This window comes from Fringilla coelebs (genome assembly GCF_963513975.1).
Source record: "Fringilla coelebs genome assembly, chromosome: 10".
Classification (NCBI taxonomy): Eukaryota; Metazoa; Chordata; class Aves; order Passeriformes; family Fringillidae; genus Fringilla; species Fringilla coelebs.
Window position 1 is genome coordinate 4,044,738 of NC_140036.1, and position 18,997 is coordinate 4,063,734.

Below are 18,997 nucleotides of genomic sequence, written 5' to 3' on the forward strand. Positions count from 1 at the left end.
GCGCTGGGATGTGGGCGTGGCCCTGCCCCGCCTCCTGGGCGCGCCAGCTGCGCGCGATTGGCTGTGGCGCGGCGGCGGCGGCGGGCTCTGATTGGCTGCGGCCGCGGCGGAGGCAGTTTCCGGAAGGGGCGGTGGGAGGAGGAGCGATATGGCGGCGGAGAGCGGAGCGGGGCCGCAGGAGATGATGGAGGGTGAGAGCCCGCCGGGGCTGCTGCCGAGGCTGCGGGGGTCGGGGAGGCGCCGCCGGCTGCTCCAGCGCCGGCTCTGTGCGGTGCGGCTGCCAGCTGCGCGCCGGGGGGGTTTGCGGGCCCTCCGGGATCGTGCAGCCCCCGCGTGTCCAGCCCGAGGGCCGGCGGCCGGGGGCCGGGCCCTGCCGGGGCCGGGGAGTGTCACCGCAGGGCGGCATGCCCGCGGGCTCCGTGCCCACAGGGAGAGGAGTGGGGCTGTGGAGACGGCCGTGACGTGAAAAGTAAAGATAACGAGAAGGAAACCTTCTGGATGGCGCTGGTTTTCCTTAGTCCCCTGGTGAGACGAGAGGAAAGACTGAGGGGGGCCAGCCAGGAGCTTCTGCTGGTCCAGGCTCAGGGTGGCCACCGGAGCTGTGGCTCGGTGAACGTGAAGGGATCTGGCAGGTTGTTCTGGGGAGGTTGCTCTTATCTGTGAGGATTTTTTTTTATCGATTGGTACTATTGTACATGATACTGATTATATATATATATATATTTATTTATTTTTAATTCTAAGAGCTCTTAAAATGTAATCGTTCTAATTCCATCTCCGTAATCTTTGGAATTGCACTTCATTGATCTAAGAAATTTCCTTTTTCCTCCAGTCTTCTTCCCAGATTGTTGGTTTTAGGAAGATGTGATGGGAGGAAAAAGTGCATCCAAAATCAAAGTAGAAACAAGGGGTAAGAGGCCTTTTATTTAAGACTAAACCTTTCATTTAGTTAACTTAGGATTTCTACTAACTGCCTAGTCGTTTATGTGACTCCTGGTTATTTTATCTGCCTGCTGCTCCTGCCCTGTGCCCCGCTGCTGGGAAAAGCCTCACTGTGCCTTTCTGTGTCTTGTGCAGTGGATAAGAGGATCGAGTCCGAGGAGTCTGGGGACGAGGAGGGGAGGAAGCAGGCGGTTCGCTTGGTGACAGAGCTGAGCCAGCAGAGCCTGCGGGATGAGCAGAACGGCGAGAACTCCGCAGGTACCGTGTCAGCCTCAGCACTGCCTCCAGGAGTCCCGGCCGCGTGTGCACAGCCTGCAGCACCCCCCGTGCTCCTCCTGGCCGGGTATCCATGGGAACCTGCCCTAGAGCCAGCCTCCTGGAAGCTCAATAAATTTGTTGCTAGAATAAAGTTGCCTGCTTTTTATGGAACTGCTAGTATTAGAGCTTTGATTTTTTTTATTATTTTTTTTTCCCACCTTGTTTATTTACCCATCTCTTTGAAATATTTGATATCAAAATGGAAAGTGTCTCTATTCATGTTTTTTTTAATGGAAATTCAGAAACTTTATGTGGAAAGATTTTTATTAGACGTTATCATGAGGAGCTTTTCATAATTCTAGCTTAGTTTATGTAGGTTTTTTTGCCCACACTATTGCCAGGTTCCTTTGGAAGGCAGCAAAGACTATTTCTAGATGGATTGAAGGAACCTGTGCCTTTTGTTGTTTTAAATTAAAAAATTCTAAGACATCTCAAAATTATATATCTGAATCCTTTTGGGTGTAAACTTTTCCTGCTGCTCCCACTGTTTGCACTAGAACATGGGGTAGGAATACTGACAGACTTTGAAGCCTGTGGATGTTTGATGGAAGGGTTTTCAGTGGCTTGCATGGAACTTGTCAGAGCAGATCCATTTCTGCACACCCTGTGTGGTGATTTGAGCTGAGCTTTTGGTGCAGTCTGAAGTGTAGCATCATTCTTTTGACAGAGATGTCCATGTTATTATTGTTATTATTTTTGGGATACTGGAAGGGAAATAATGAAAGAAATTTTACTTCTTGCAGTGGGATCCCTGCTCATCTTAACCTTACACCTTGGGATTTGCCAAAGTATCTTTCAAACTGATAAATTGTTACTAGAATTTTAAATATCACGACTAAATGCAGTCTATATAGCTCTAATTTATTGCTGATAATTTAAACCCCCTAAATATTACTAAAGAAATGCTCTTCCATTCTTCATGGCTCTGCAAACTGTGCAGCTGATGGAACCATGCAGATCAGACAGAGCTTTCCTTTGCATGCCTGGAATCCTGAGTGTTTGCTCAGCTGCCATCATTTAGCTGTGTGTTGGAGGTTGTGTTTTGCACTTTGTTCCCCTGGGAATTCTATGAAAGGAAATACAGAAGTGATGTACTCTGACTCTAGTGAAAGCAAGAAAAGCACATTCAGATTTGTTTGCTGAATTACATTTGTGTACTGTTTAATATAATGACTGTATTGTTACTTTTTCCAAACTGCAAGCATTCAGAAAACTAGGGCAGGAACCAAGCAGAGGAATAATTTTTGAACATTCAAGATAGTTTCCACAGCCAGCTCTGAATTTCTCAGCTGAAAGGAAAATGATGAGTTTTCCACATTTTTTCACAGGAGATCTTAAGTAGCTTGAACAGCTGAAATTTCAAATTCATCATTTAGCTAATTCTCTGAGGAATAGAGCCTCTGGTTAGAAATCATATAACTGAGCTATTTATAATATTCTTCATGCATATGCACTTTAAAAGTGTAACTAGGCTTTTTGTTGATTGAAATGCTTGTGGTACTGTGAACTTACATAACTCAGTAATGACTGTTCCCACTGTGGAATTTGGGTTTTCTCAATGGTGGATTTTTTTTCCACCTCTGCAAAGGCATGTGGCTTGCAGGCATGGGTTACACAGAAATTCACTTAGGAAACTTCACTGCCAGAGTGATGGGATTTTTTCCATTAAGAAGTGTGGAGTAAAGCAATTTGCAAGGGAAATTGCAGCCCTGGCTGTAAAGTGCTTGTAGGAGGGTCAGTTTAGAGGTTTTTTATATCCAGTCACTTCATAAATAAAATGACATAAATGACTGTAAATTTGCTAGAATCATTTTTTTCTTCTTTCTTTTTTTGTTTTTCTGCTCCTGAGAGAAAATGTATTTTAACATTTTCCTACCAATACTGATTTACAGCTGACACCAGATCCACATCTCCCTCAAGCTGCTGAATGCTTAATACACAGTGCAGAGACTTCATGACAGTTGACTTCAGTACACAACAGCACTGCCTGTGTGTTCAGTTTTAAATTTCTTTTATTCTAGTGTGTATCCTGTGTGATTTGGTTTTGCAGCTTTGGATTTGAGTGCTGTTTTCCACACTGGCTATCATGAGTGGTCTCTCAAAGCCATATGTCAAAAGTAAGAGGAGCCTCAGAACAGAGTATTTAACACATTACCTAAATCTAGTGTTTATAAATTAAAATATTCAAGCTTCCTAGCCAAACAAAGTCAAATATTTTTTTTTTTTTTTGCTTGAATAGGGTTTTTTGCTGAAGGTTTTTTTCTTTACCATGTGTATGGTTGACTTTGCTGTTGGACAACTTTCAAGTCTCGAGGACTTGAAACTCAGAAAGTTCCTTCACCATGAACACTAAGTTACTGCCAGTATCACTCAATACCAGGGGCATAATTTGGATTTTTTCATGTGGTATCTCAAATAACTGTTGCTCCAAAGCTGGGCACTGCTCCTGTGGGCTGTAAATTCAGCAAGGCTGCTTGTTTGGCTTGGGGCACTTCTCTCTGAGAGTCTTTGCACCCAAGAAACAGGTCAGAGAGGTACAGCCTTGATAGCAGCAGGGTGGGGTATCCCACTCCCTTGCTGAAGGGCAGAGCTCCTGATATGGAACTAAAATAAGAAAAAGCAGGCATTGCTCACTGCTCATTGCTGACAGGCACATGTATGCCTGTCAATTTTTGGTGGCATTTCTGTCTTGCTGTTCAACATTCCCAAGACTACCAGCTCATTTTGCATTCCCAAAATATAATTTATGTTTCCTGCTATTTTGTACTGCTTAAAAAAAAAACAAAAAAGAGGATTGCTTTTTTAGTCCTACCTTCTTAACTTCTGTGGATCAGCTCAGTGAGTCTCATTCCTGTTTAAATGTCCAGGCAAGAGCAACAGCCCAAATACAGGAAGGTCAGTGAGGATCTGTGGATCACCAAACCCTTGGAGCTGGATGGTGGCATTAAAAATGGTGATGCTGGTACTGTTTGTGCCTGCACTGCTGCTTATAAGGCCGAGCATTAGCAGGAAGAACACCCATTAAATAGGAGCACTTGACATTTACAGGGATTTAACCATTCTGGGCTGTGAAAACAGTCACTGCTGCTGGCTTAAGGGAATGAGCTTGCATACATGCAGGAGTTAGTGCAAAGCCTTTGGGATGTCACTGTATTTAAAGTTGCTTGGGGTTTTTGTAGCGCTCAGAGAAGCTTTGCACATGAAGTAGAAAAATCTTGCAAATCGTGTTGTATGTCAGTTTTGCAAAGCTGAATCAGACTTTGTTTTTCTTCAGAAATTGATGCAACCAGCACGCCATCTCCAGCAAATGGGAATGGGCATGAATTATTCAGCATGAATTCTCCAGTAAATATCCCTCCCTCGTGTGCTGTGGTAGAAGCACAGCAAAGGCTGGGGTGTTTTCCAGAGCTGTAAAAGCATTTCCCAAGGAAATTCATGCAGTGGGATAAACAGTGTTGTCTGGCATAGTAGAGAGTTCAGCCAAACAAAGGAGGGGAGATCCATGCAAAAGTGTTCACAACAGTGACATAAAGTGGCAGTGCTAATAAAAAAAAACACCTGAAAGGGTGGGATTGTTGAGATGCTTGGTCATTCCTGGCCATCTCCCTAGACAGTTAGGATTCCTTCTTGGCAAGGTTTTGTTATGTTGTCAGATGAGCACAGACACTTTAGGATGGGGTAGGTGTGAAGGAATGGCATCCTGCCCACCCTTGAGCCTGCAGTTTCCAGCAGCCACACAGGCAGGTTGGGCTGATCTGTGTGTGTTTTACACCTGAGCATGAAATCCTGCTGTAAAGAAAGATTTTCATGTAACTCTTGTGGCTTTAATGAAGCAGAATGTCTGAACTGTGCCTCTCATGTGTTTCTCCTCCTGAGGAGCATTTGCTCTCTGATGGTGGCTGTTATCCTGCCTTTGGCTGTCTGGTTCAGGAGCTGGTAATGTGTTTGCCTCTTGTGCAGGAGAAGCAGAGACCCCAGTGGACATGGAGACCATTAGCCTGGACCCAGAGGCTGAGGTAAAGGCAGATTTTTGTCCTTACGGGCTTTATTCATCAGGAAGCAAAGGTAGGCAAAGGCAAGTATTGAAACCTGATTCAAAGATCTAATTCTTCTGAAGGTGCTGGCTGCTGTGATCCTCCCCAGAGCTGATTCAGAGCCTTTAGAGTAGAAGTAGAGGTGTTGTATTTTTCATTTCTAGCTGAAACGTTTCGTTAGTGCTTTAGAATTTTAAATTAGGTGTAGATGCACTGTAAGTGTGTCTGTGCTGCAAGAGGCACTGCTGGGCTGTGAGCTTCAGGGAGTCTCTTCAGTGAGCTCTTAGCTGCTGTGAGCCCTGTGCTTTGGAGCAGGCACAGTGACTTACCCAGCCCAGTGCCTTGGTATCAGCAACCTCGTGAGCGCATTAGCAGCAGAGGGTTTGAGCTGCTTTTGAGGGTGGGGCAGTGCTCTCTTTCACTTTGACTTTTAAATCTGGAGCATCTGAGGCTGAACAGCACAGATGGGAAGTGCCTCAGCTGATTGCCAGTGCAGAATTAACATTCACAAAACCACTGGTTATTCAAACTGTCAGGGACTCCTGCTCATCTGGGGCCTGGAACTGGAAATGGCAACTTGTGTTCTCGTTAAGCCCTGGCAAAGTATGTAAGAGAACTTTATGCAAAGCCTCATTTATGCAAGAATTTTTCCATCTCAATAAGTTTCTGAAGACTTCTAATTTTGATAATGCTCAGACTCAGGAAAGGGCTGTTGCATTATATGCAGTTGACATTTTGCATTTGCAGTTGACAAGTTCAGACCGTGTGTGTGTCAGTTGTGGTGGTAAAATCATGTGCCAAACCCATTTTACAAATGCTCTTGGGAGGGAAGTTTTAATGAGCTACATATTTTGTAAGGCTATGATTTCCTTAGAACAAAGTACCAGGTTGAACTTTAAAGATCAGCTTTGTTTTGGGACAACTCCTAAATCCCTCCATTTCTCTTTAAGGATGTTGACTTGAATCATTTCCGGATTGGGAAGATTGAAGGATTTGAGGTGCTCAAGAAAGTGAAGGTAACAGTCCTGGGGAACAGAGCATGCCTCTTGGAACTGGGGATTTTGTAGATCTAACCTATAAGAGGACAGATAGACAGTCTCTTTTTGGCTGAGATTTAGTGAGCTGCTTCGTTTTTAGCTGAAAAAGGTAGTTTTACCTATTTGTCAAGGAGTTATAAAAATTTTGGGATTTTGCAAGTGTGTTTTGGAAGTGGATGAGAGGCAGTGCATCAGGGCACATCCTGGACTGGCAGAGCAGACTGAACATAGAATAATGTGGATGGTAAAGGATCTCAGTAAAGCCCTCAAAGCAGGCCCAGTTAGAACATGCTGCTCAAGGCCTTCTCCAGTTAAGCTTTTGAGTGTTTCCAAGGATGGAGATTATGTATCCTCCCTGGGCTGCTGTTACTGTACCTGACCCTTGTGGCTGAAAGATTTCCTTCTGTAGAATTGGAGTATACCAAGATTGTATTAAAAAACCAAACAAAACCCAACAAACCACTACCAACCCAACAAATTCCCAGCAAAACTTAATGGGGGGCCCCTCACCCACACCTTTTAGTCTGTAAACCAGAAGGCAGTACATGCAATCCTTCACTGCCATTTTTTTGTTTCTTTTTCAACTTTTCCTTCCCAATTAGACTCTGTGTCTGCGTCAGAACTTGATTAAGCACATTGAGAACCTGGAGCAGCTGCAGACCTTGCGGGAGCTGGATCTCTATGACAATCAAATCAGGAAGATTGAAAACTTGGAGGCTCTGGTGGACCTTGAGTGAGTCCAGGGGAATCATCAGGATTAGGTTGGGGGTGGTTTGCTACCCACTGTGTTACTCATGCTGTACTTAGCCCACTGTTTATCACCCAAGCCTCTTTCAGGATTTATTTTGGTCCTCTGTGGAGGACAATGTCTATTCTCTATTGATATTTAACCTGTGCAGTACACAAGTTTCATTATCCTGAAGCTGCCCAGGGACAGGCAGCTGGAAATGAACCCTGTGCTGTGTGAGGCAGTGAGGATGGCTGGTAGTTGTAGCTTCCACCTTCCCTTTGCTCTTGCAGTCAGAGCTCTGTGTAACAGGTGTTTATTCCTGTAAAAATTGCAAGAGATTTCAGGTAAGGTGTTGGGTTTTGTTTTTATTTTATTTTTTCTAAAGAGTGTAAGGGAAGGAGTAAGTACCCTTCCAAGTTTCTGAGTTTCTGGCACTTGCCTGGATCAGTCTGGAAGTACATTACAAAACTGTTCTCTCTGGGGCAGGACTGACCCACTTCTCACCATCACAACCTTTTCCTGCCCAGGGGAGCCCTTGGCATGGTCCTGTCAGAGGCAGATCTTGCAGGCAGGTTCCTTTCCCAAGGAAAAGGCAGATTTGCATTATGGCTGGGCAAAATAATGGCTGTCTTCTGCATGTGGCAGGTGATTTTTTTTTTCCCTAACACTCTACAGAAGTATTTTGGAAGTTTTATTTGTTGTGTTTTTTGATAAAAAGAAATTACATTCATGACTTTAGCTTCAAGGCCTAGCAGAGGTTTGATCTCTGCAGTCAGAGAGATTCCCCACAGTCACCATGATATTTTCTGAAAAAATCCTCTTTGCCCAGGATTTTCTCCTGGGAAGCTGAGAAGCCTCAGCTTCTCCTGTGTTTGCTGCTCTGGAATGTGGTCTGGAGATTGTTTATCCACACATGTGAATTGTTTTTACTTAATGATCAATCACCATCAGCTGTGGAGTCAGTCCCAAGTTTTTCATGATGATTCTTGTTAAGCCTTCTGTCTTCATCCTTCTCTTTCTTTAAAGGTTTTAGTATAGCATTTTTAATATAATATCATATAATAATAAATCAGCCTTCTAAGAACATGGAGTCAGATTCTCATCTCTCACCTCATCCTGAGGACCTCACAAACACTACACCCCACCAATTTACAAGTGTCTGTTTCAGAATCATCCCTGCCTGATAGACTGATGAGACCTTTGGTTTGTTTTACCTCAGGGTCCTGGACATCTCCTTTAATGTTCTGCGACACATTGAAGGGCTGGATCGGCTCACTCAGCTTAAAAAGCTCTTCCTTGTCAACAACAAAATCAGCAAAATTGAGAATTTGAGCAGCCTGCAGATGCTGCAGATGTTGGAGTTGGGCTCCAATCGAATTCGGGTAGGTTTGCTCTCAGAGATGTTGGCTGCAGAGTTCTCAGCTCTGTGGTGTGCTGTTGGCATTTTCTGAAGGGGCACTGCACTGACTTTGATTTGCAATTTTGTTGCTTTTTATTGTTCCAGTCCCTCCCTGTGCTATTGGCACTTTCTGAAGGTGCACTGCACTGACTTTGATTTGCAATTTTGTTGCTTTTTTTTGTTCCAGTCACTCCCTGTGCTTATTGCTGTGCATGCTGGAGCCTTTCATTATGCATTAGTGCCTGGCTGCTAAATCACCATTTGTGAATTTGTGTCTTTAATGAACTCCTGTATCCCCTGTGTGTCTCCTTTTGCAGGTGATGGTTTCTTCCTGCTGGAGAGCCAAGCCTATCAAAACTAGCAGTTGTTTTCTCTTGCCTTTCTACAGGCTGGTGCTGAGTCCATGAAACCTATTGAGAACAAAATGAGTTGGATTTGCAGGTGCAATTGACAGCCTGCTACGGCAGTCAGTCTTGTTTAGGAAGAAGATTTTCTTGAGGCTTTGCTCTGGAATGCCTTTAAAACCTAAAACCTGATACTGTACTGCTGACTGCTTTGGGGTTTTATTGTGCAGATTGTGACTTTTTCAATTTAAAATCTGTGCCACTTACAGGAGAGCAGTTTTGAGTAGTCTCTCCTGTCCCTAAGGTATGATTCACTGTATTTACTCAGTTCATAAGAGAACTGGTCAGAGAGATGACACAAAAAACTTGCAACATGCAAAATAAGCTCTTTCTTTTGAAGCTTTTTTCATTGCATGCTCTTTAGAAAATACTCATAGAAGATGAGTGCATTTCAATCAATGTGGTGTGAGTTGGTGCTGCCCATTTATAGTCTTTGAGAAATTACTTGTTATGCTGAAAGATTAGGAACAGATCTGTTTGTCCTCTTTGTTTCAGGACTTGTGGAGGAACACTTGTCTTTGTAGCAAAGAAGGAAAGTTCAGCTATTAAAAACAGCCTTCTAAGGCTGAAATGTGTGCTGCCTTTTTGAAGAGGAAAAATTTTGGTTTCCTCCTAAAGCCAAACTGGACTGAATTGTTTTCCAGGAATTTCTGCTTTGGAAATGAAATTATTTAGGGGGATAAGTCTGGAGTGTGAGAACATCAGCCAGGTCAGATGAGGGATTAGGAACCTTAGAGTTTGCTTAGGATGGGGGAACAGGAGTTATGGAGAGAAACACTTGGCTTTTTTTCAGAAGCAGAGCAGGCTCAGCACACTGATCCTCACATTACAAAAGTTGGGTAAAACAAAACTGTATTCTGTATCTAAGCATCATTGTCATCTGGAAAACAAAAAAGAAATCCAGATAGATTTCTGAATTGATACTTAGGCAGTACATTGTCAATAATGCTGTCAACCAAGGGATATCTTTTTAACAATGAGATTAGATTTATTTTATGTGTTTTCTCAGTGTTGAGCCTGAGCGTATTAACAGAGCAAACAAAAGAAAAACTATATTGTCACTGTATGGGTAACACAAGCTTCTTAAATTACTTTATTTTAATGGGGTTTTTTTTGTGTCTGTCTGTTAATTCTATTTTGACTTCTTCAAACAGCAGTGTTCTGTGCTTCTAATTGCTTTATTGGAGTGAGTAACCTGTGACTTGGCTTGGCACAAAGAAATCTCATGCTGTCTGGGGGTACCCAGAACTCCTGGGCTGCTTTTCTCTTGGTGTGGGGTGCCTTGGCTGTGTGTTTCACAGCTGGACATACCCTGAACTCTTTAGGGTGCAAGGCTGTGGACTCTTCAGGCTGTGTTCTTGGCTCTGAGGTGCCTGATTGAATTCTTCCCTGTGTATTAAAGCTGTTCTTGCCAGACCTCCCAGAGTGCCCTTAGCTTGGAATCCCTCATGACTTAGCACTTCTTGCTCTGTTTCTTTTGGGGAGCAGAACTTTATGCTCGAGCTGACATATTTAAGGCTATTTTTTTTTCTTTAAAGTTGGACTGAAGCAGTTCTAATGTAAGCACTTCTTTACTTATTCTTAGGCTTTTGTCCCCTCATGTCCATATATTCCATTCCACTCCCTGTCCTGAGTCATCAGTATTTCCTGCTCAGGGCTGGAGAAGCTGCCAGTGGGCAAAAAATCTATAATTTTTCTTGCAAGGTCAGAACAGTCCATAATCTAGAAGGGGGTGAATGCAAATTTGAGCTGATTAACACTGTATGTTCAGTGTTCTGGCAGCTGTGGGATAGAGGTTGAAAAGCTTCTTACCCTTCCTGAGTGTCCATCTTCTCCTTCCTTGTGTTACTGCATGCACAGGTGAACAGCCAGAGTGATCCAGGTGCTGCTGGGACTCAGTGGCCTGGCTCCCCAGCACTACTGATGTGAAATTTTGGCAGTCAGGAAGCATGTGGAAAAGCTGAGATGTCCCAGCCTGCATGAGCACAGCAGACACACAGCTCTGGGTGTGTCTGTGTCCATATTATTGTTTTTACTGTGGGCTGAAGTCTGGTTGTGAAGTCCTTGTTGCTTTTAACAGCATCTTGGTTTTTTGATTCAGAGGCTTTTCCCTGCTAAATTAAAGTGTCTCCTTTTGTTTGCTGGAGCCTTTTGTAATCTTACCCTTTTCCCTTTTTTTTCCTGTTTTCACTCTTCTGTTCATGCTTTCTCCCTTCCTTTGTAACATCCTTGATGCTTCACAGAAATCCTGATTTTCTCTTCCTGAGAGAAAGGCTGAGCTCAAGCTAAACTGGAACAGTGTCTGTATTCTCCCAGTAATGCGTGTGTTTAAAAAATCACTCAGGCTGCTGTGGGTGTGTTCTGCCAGAAGCAAGGCTGTACAGCCAGTAGTGAAATCAAATAACACACACACCTGTGAGACAGCTAACTTTGCTTGTGGCAGAGAAGCTGAACAACTCACCTCTGTGTTATACAGGCACTGATGTGCAGGACTAAATTTACAAATTGTGGTTTTTCTTGCCAGGTTCTCTTTCCATTCACTAGTGACAGCTTTTTTTTTTTTTTTGCTTCACAAATGAGTGTCTTCTCCCCAGGACACACCACATGGTTATAATGTGGCTACAAAGTGGCAGCCACATCTCCCAGGTGGAGTTTTGCAGTAACACTGTCTCCTCTGATTGTTTCACAGGTAATTGAAAACATTGACACCTTGACTAATCTTGACAGTCTGTTCCTTGGAAAGAATAAAATCACCAAGCTGCAGAACCTGGATGCCCTGACAAACCTGACTGTGCTCAGTATACAGGTACTGGTTGTGCTCTGAAAGCCTTGAAGCACCCTGTGAGAGAGGATCAGTTCTTCTGAGTCACAGAATTCCAGGGTGCTTTGGGCTGGAAGGACCCTTAAAGACCATCTTGCTCCACCTCCTGAAACGGGCAGGACACCTTCCACCATTCCAGGCTGTGTCCCAAGCTCCCCCAGGGATCCAGGGGCAGCCACAGCTTCTCTGTGCCAGGGCCTCACCTCCCTCACAGAGAAGAATTTCTTCCTAACATCTAATTTAAACTTTCCTTCCTTCAGCTCAAGGCCATTCCCCCTTGTCCTATCCCTTGTGAAAAATCCCTCTCCAGCCTTCTTGTGAGCCCCCCATTAGCAGGTCTGCAGTGTTAGAGTCAAACTCCTGTGCTGGAAGGAAGTGTCATATTCTTTGTGTTGCCTTTTTTTTTATCTTTTTATGCTACTTGAGATTGACAGACACTGACAAAATTATCAAACAGCTATTTGATTTTTATGGAAGAAAGAACATGAAATGAGTGTTATTCCCTACTTCCTTCCTGAAGCAGACTATTTCCCCTTCCCAGCCATACTTTAGGGAATGGTTTTCCCCCAGTGAGTGCCGTGGGGTTGGGTTTGTTTGGAGGGTACTAAAGAGCTGCTGCACTTGCAGAATAACCGTCTGACCAAGATTGAGGGGCTGCAGAGCCTGGTGAACCTGCGGGAGCTGTACCTGAGCCACAACGGCATCGAGGTCATCGAGGGACTGGAGAACAATGTGAGCTTTGGCTGTCTCTGCAGCACAATTGTTGCCCTGAGCTGCTTGTGTTGGTGGCTTTTCTGAGATATTTTGGGCCTCAGTTTCCCCACTTAGGTGTGGGTTCCTGAGTCTCTTGAGAGACCACAAATATCCAAGTGTTTGTTGTATGTTAAAGTATCTCATGTGGGTAAAGATCCTCCAGATATTCTGGAGTAGAATTATTTTTGTGACATGGGGAAGGGAGATGTGGTTGAAGCAGTAGCCTGGCTGATCCTCAGCCATGGGAAGGCTACAGGCCACAGCTGCTGCAGCCTTTCAGACAGCAGCTTGTAGATAACCATGAGTGATTTGCAACAGGACAGAACTGGAGCTGGGAATAAGAGAGGCCAGCTATGGCATGCAGTTTGCCTTCCTGTCAGTGTACATGTCTGTCTTTTTGGATGGGATGGATTTTGTGGAAGCCTGTATCATTTTCACTCACACCCAGCAAAAGCTTTTCTAAAATTGTTGAGTTTCCTGCTGCTAAGAGTTTGTTCAACTGTGTTACTCAAGGGGACACTTCGGATCTGATTTTTAATCCTCTTCTTAATGTAATTTGAGGAAAACTCACTTTTTAGGCTGGCAGTTGCCATCTAGCTAGTGACTGCCTTCATTTTTGTCACATGGCTTTGGGGGGTAGCCCAGCTTTACTGAAAACAGTCTTCCTTATTCCATATAGGCAGCAAGAGTTGGGCTGAATGTGAGCAGCTGGCAGTAACGTGTCTGCTCCTGACAGTTTCCAAGTCTGGGCCTGGAAAAAGTGGCACAGAGAAGATGAAAGGAAATCACATCTAACATTTTTGTGTCTACTCTGTCTAGAACAAACTCACAATGCTGGACATTGCAGCCAACAGAATTAAGAAGATCGAGAATATCAGTCACCTAACAGAGCTGCAGGAGTTCTGGGTAAGCACAGGCCAGAGCTGTTCCCCAAAATGTCTGTGCCACAGTGAGGGAAACCCTTCAGATGGGCAGCACATGGACATGTGTGCCTTCTCTAGTTCTGGTGATCAGCTTTAAGGTCTTGACAGTCTGCATGGATGGAGTGTGTGGTGGTTTTCCCTAGGGAAATGGAAGAGCTTAAAAATTTCTTGCTGAGTGGTGAGGAGCCTGTCTGTGCCTAGGAAATAGGCCCTGCCTTCGTGCTCAGGTTGGTTATGAAACAGCCCCACATGTCCTATTTCTGCAGCTCTCCTTTCTGTAAGTGAGCATGACAGAGTACCAGGGGAAGCACAGAGCTTGTGTCACTGGGATATTTTACCAAAAATCCCTTTGCCAGGATTTTTCTCCTGAGAAGCCCCAGAGATGTAAACAATAATTATCTGATTGCTAGGGATGTGGTTTGGAGGTTGCTTACCAGCAGGTGCATCTTTGATTGGTTCCATGTGAATTGTTTTTATTTAATGACCAATCCCAGTCCAGCTTTGTCAGACTCTGATTCTGTCACAGGTTTTTATGATCATTCTTGTCTAGCCTTCTGATGTCTCCTTTCTCTTTCTTTAGTATAGTTTTAGTATGTAATTTTCTCTTAATACAATATAATATCATGATATAATAAATCAGCCTTCTAAGAATTTGGAGTCAATTTTCATGTCTCACCTCATCCTGGGACCCTCACAGTACCTCAACAATTAATAACCACAAGCTTGTTCAGAGCAGCGTTGGTATATTTATATTTATGGTGTTATAAATATGAAGAAAACGAAACCAGCTTCTGGTTCCATTCCTATGAGGCAGATAACAGTTTAGGATGGCTTCTGTTTCTTTCTGGCACCTTGAATTGCTGAGCTCCATGGCTTTCCTCAGTCAGGTCAGGAGATTCAGAGATGTCCTGTCCTGAAACATCAGCCCTGTGCCATGAGCTGTGCACAAATGTGCTCATGTGAGAAAATGGAGAAGCAGCAGATGTTGATGAGCTGGCACATGCTTTAGCTCTTGTGGAGTCTCTGCATTCAAGGCTGAGAATAAGAGCTGTGCTGTATAATGTCTGTCATTTGGAGTTATTGAAACTCTTGGGCAGATGCTGAGAGAAAAGGAGTGGAAAGCAGCTTCAAATGAAACCCAGCTGGAGTCTGGAGCCCAGGCTCTTTAGATGGTGTTCCTCATCTTGCAGTGTGGCTGAGGAGCCAGCCAGCAGCGTTACCTGGCCATGCCTGTCTGGAAGGAGCTCTTTAAGGAGCATTTCTCTTTTTGAGAAGCCCATTTAACTGCCCACTAATCTTTTGGGCAGTAGAGGTGAGGCAGTGCAGTGTGGCTGGTGTGGGGCCTGTCCTGATCCTGTGCAATTTCCTCCTGTTTTCCTCTTTGCTGTTGCTGTGCTGATAGGAGGTGTCTGCACTGGTTGCACTTGTACTGAAAGGAGAGGCCAGAGCTGAGCTTGGCTGGATTCCTTTGTAAAAACACCAGTGTGTTTAGAGTCCTCTGTCAGAGCAGAGTACTGGCCAAGATCTGTTAGCTGAGCACAGAAAATGCCCTCCTGGCTTTGTTCCAGCCTTCCAACACTATGTTTAAAAAAACTGATTTGTTTGAAAAGGAGCAGGGCAGAATTTTCAATGGAAACCAGTGTTGTATCTCCCAATTTATATTTTTTTTTCACTGACTGCACAGTTGAAACCACATAAAAATATCCTTTAACACCTTAAGTAAACAGAATTCAAAATCCTGTCCACTGTGATAGTCTTATAGCAGTTTCCCAGTAGCACGTCCCCAGTGGAGGGACTGAGATATCTGAAAGTTGAGTGACTTGGCTGAAGTAACATTGTGATGAGCAGTAGCAGAATGACACAATCCAGTTAGTTTTTTTATATTTTATGTGAAGGTGGCATTGCTGCAGTGACTCTGTATCCAAAAGCAAAGGGTGCTGTTGTCTCAGGGTTGGACAGCATGGGGCCACCTTGCAGCTTTGCTTCCTTGTTGGGCAGCTGAAGCACTCATTCCTTTGTGTGCAATTGCTGAGCCAACAATGAGGCAGGAGAAGAACCCAAAATCAGAGAGCTTGGCATTTCCTCTGGAGTGCAGAATCAGTTTTTGCAGGGAAATTTATGCAGAGGAGAGAGGAAAATGTTGCCTTTTTGGTCAGTTTGGGACCTTTTTTAATGTGTCCTGAGAAGTCATTAAAGATGGATGTCACAGTGGAAATAAATTATGATACAAAGATTTCCAGCCCATAAATGCAGTGGTGTGGAGACTGGCCTGGTGCCTTGCAGGGTCTTTCCAAGCACACTGCTTGGACTGGATCTGCTGTCTGAAGGGTGGGGCATCTGCCCAGCAGCCAGGACAGCATGGGGGAGTTGGGTTTAGTGCTGAGGCCTGGCATGTGAGACAGGAGAGCTCATCTGAGAGGTTCCAGGGCAAGAAGGATCTGGTAGGGAAGGTGTTTGTGAGCAATGGTGCCCTGGTAGCAGTGACGCAGCACCACCACTGCTCTCCTTTTTTGGGGGGTCCCTGTGGGTGTGAACGTGCCTCTGTGTGTGCTCTGCAGATGAATGACAACCTCGTGGAGAGCTGGAGCGACCTGGACGAGCTGAAAGGAGCCAAGAATTTGGAGACTGTATACCTGGAGAGAAACCCCCTGCAGAAGGACCCCCAGTACCGGCGCAAAATCATGCTGGCCCTCCCGACCGTGCGGCAGATCGACGCCACCTTCGTGCGGTTCTGAGCCTCCTGCTGCCCTCCCTCCCTCCCCTGCCCTCCTCCAGGAAATGTCCCAGCAGGGTTTTTTATCCACTCACCACTCCCCGGGTCTTCAGTACACTGACACACACACAGGGCAAAAAGTCAACAGAAAGCACTGAAACCAGGTCTCGTGTACAATGCACTCATTGTTTTTGAAATGTTGTTATTATTATTATTAAATCTTAACACAAGAGCCTTCAGTGTGCCTGTGGTTTTTATTTCGTGGGGGAGGTGGTTTGCCTGCTGCAAACACCTTTACCAGAAGGTGTTTGCAGCAGGCTGAAGCCGTGGGAGGCACTTGGTGACCACTGGTGACTCTGTCACACACGTTCAGATTAGGAATGTCCTCACAAACACCACCTCCAGATAAAGGCTCAACAGTGGCCTGTAAAAATGTGAAAAAATATCTGACCCAGGTTAGTATACCTGGTGGTACAACATGGGGCTGCAGGGGGAGTAGCCTTTCTGTACTCATGTTTTTAAACAGAGCTACCAGCTCTTGAGAGGACTGGGGACAAACTGGTGTTAATATGTTAATCCAGGTAAGGGTTTGGTAGCACTTTGTTGCAGGCAGTGTTTGCCATCAGAAAATCTGAATCACATCCTGCTCCTACTGAAGGTGGCAGTGTGGTTTTGCTGTCCCTCTGCACCTGTGTTTAATCTGGGCCCTTGAAGTGCATCTCTGCAGCAGTTGAAAAACCCTGGGAAGCACTTGCCATCTGCTGCTGTTTGTCCAGCAGCCATGTCATCATCCAGGGGGGCAAGGAAAAGAGAGGAGGGGTGCTTGAAAATGTGCTCTCGGTGGTAGTTTGATTCATTCTGATCCGACATGAATTTGTATCTTTGACAGAGTGGGATGAATCCCTTCTTCAACTGGAGACCAGGCATATTAGGCAGGACAGCATGGCCCTGTAAAAGATTTTAGTTCCCCTTTGTAGGCTGTGTTGCATTTGCTCACTGGCAGCTCTGCTGTGGAGCTGGTGTGGTGACTGGGCTTGGCTGGGGAGCCTGCACCCCTCCATGTCACTGAACTGGGACTGTGGTGAGATGAGTTGCTTTGAGTGCCTCAGAGTGCCACAAACTCTCCCTGGGGACTGCAGAAGCAGCGTCTCAGTTACTCTGTTCCCTCGGTGCTGTACCCCACATTGCTCCTGGGCTGGCACTGTGCCCCTGGCTGGCAGCTCCTGGCAGGCAAAACACAGCTTGGATTGTCCCCCAGAGTTGTAAAAACCAACACAAACCGTGTTCTTGTGGAGTGAGGTGAACACAGTGCTTAAATCTTCCCTGGTGCCCCAAAATCCCGGTGCCCTGCCCAGGCACCAGCCCCTCCAGGGTGTGAGGGGGCAGGAGGAGCTGCTCCCCCTCGCTGCCTCTCTGTGAGTCCCACCGAGCCCTCTTTGCTCAGGGCCACCCAGGTCCCCACCTCCAGCTCAGACAAAGGCAGGGCCTCCTCCCGGCTGCTTGGAGGCAGGCGTTTCCAGATGGGGAAGGTGCCTGCACACCCATCCACCCTGCTCCTCCTCCTCCTGCCCCTCCTGCCCCCCCTGCACCGGGAGCCTGACGTTCCCAGGAGGGGAAGCAGCCATCAAGGGGAGCAGCAGGGTGGCACGTCCCACCGTGTCCCCACAGGAGGAGAAGCAGCGTTAGGGTGGGAGGACCCTATTTTTTTTCTAAAGAAAGGACTTGCATTGAGATAGCAGCCAGAGGACACCCAAATCTTTCAGAGAAAAAGAATTTATTCCTCCATTATCAGGAGAAATTAACTTCTTCCCGCCTTGCTCATGCAGACTGATGCTGTTAGGATTCAGAGGAAGAAGCTGACACTGCCCAGACAGAATCCTGTGTTTGAATGGAATTTATGCATCATGTATGAGGTGTTTGAATATGCAACAGGCTGTTGTTTTTAAGGGTTAAACCTCTGTTAACGTGGGTCCATGAAGAGAGGGAAACATGCCATGAAGAGCCCGAGCTTCTGAATATTGCACCACTAAGAATGTTCCCAGCTGGGATCCTCAAAAAGGCCAAGGCCCTCCTGGGAATGTGGCCCTGCCACCACACTGGGACAGCCAGCTGGGCACTTGGTGACCACACAAAGCAGCACAAAAAGATGATAACACACCTGGAATTGCAGGGAACGTGCAGCCCTGGACAAGAGGTGCATGGCCAATGTCTTCAGCAACAGCTGCACCAGGATAGGTGAGGGAAAAGGCTTGGCTTGGAGTTTGACTCCTTTCTATCCTGGAGAGGAGGCTGGGGCAGGAGAGGGTCAGCTAGGTTGAGGAGCACAGGGAAAGCCCCAGTGCTCCATGGCTGGAGCTGGGAGCTGGTCCATACATCATGCTCAGTGGGCACTGGACCCCCAAGCCCTGGCATCCTACTCACCCTACTCATCCTAGTCATCCTACTCATCCTACTCACCCTACTCACACTACTCATCCTACTCACACTACTCACACTACTCATCCTACTCACCCTACTCACACTACTCATCCTACTCACACTACTCACACTACTCATCCTACTCACACTACTCACACTACTCATCCTACTCACCCTACTTGCCCTACTCACCCTACTCGCCCTACTTGCCCTACTCATCCTGCTCAGGTGCTCCAGTCCTCCCCTTTCATGGGACAGACACAGTCCTCAGTTCTGTTAATCAACTCTCCCAGTTCCTTGCTTCCCTTGCTAGGAACACCCAAGTGAAGTGGCTGGAGCCCTCTCCAGAGCAGGCACACCCTTCCCTCAGCTCCTTGTTTCACTTCCAAGACAATGGAAGTCCCACAAGAGCACCTGGAGGAGAGAGACACGCAGGACAAACATGGCTTTGGGTTCCATCATGAGATCCCTTTCCTTGCCTCAGGCTTGGTCCTGGTGTGGAAAA

The 18,997-nt window shown here is 45.7% G+C and overlaps 1 protein-coding gene across 2 annotated transcripts; it reads left to right on the top strand.

Annotated features, from left to right (window-relative positions):
• The first annotated feature begins 127 nt into the window (after positions 1-127).
• PPP1R7 (protein phosphatase 1 regulatory subunit 7) lies at positions 128-16,306 on the top strand. Of its 2 annotated transcripts, XM_084211934.1 has the most exons (11): positions 128-191; positions 833-910; positions 1,078-1,200; positions 5,221-5,276; positions 6,245-6,310; positions 6,934-7,064; positions 8,281-8,443; positions 11,554-11,670; positions 12,313-12,417; positions 13,258-13,344; positions 15,920-16,306. In XM_084211934.1, exons 2-11 carry the CDS (start codon positions 868-870, stop codon positions 16,094-16,096), a joined length of 1,068 nt encoding a protein of 355 aa, XP_084068060.1. In that variant the 5' UTR covers positions 128-191; positions 833-867; the 3' UTR covers positions 16,097-16,306. The 2 variants fall into 2 exon arrangements, with proteins under 2 accessions (XP_084068060.1, XP_084068061.1); XM_084211935.1 differs by lacking the exon at positions 833-910.
• The last annotated feature ends 2,691 nt before the right edge of the window (positions 16,307-18,997 follow it).

Bases quoted from the DNA above. Each gene is read 5' to 3' on its own strand.
- PPP1R7 (XM_084211934.1), top strand. From the start codon at position 868: ATGGGAGGAAAAAGTGCATCCAAAATCAAAGTAGAAACAAGGG. The intron at 12,418-13,257 runs GTGAGCTTTGGC...TACTCTGTCTAG, and splicing joins TCGAGGGACTGGAGAACAAT to AACAAACTCACAATGCTGGA. The intron at 13,345-15,919 runs GTAAGCACAGGC...TGTGCTCTGCAG, and splicing joins CAGAGCTGCAGGAGTTCTGG to ATGAATGACAACCTCGTGGA.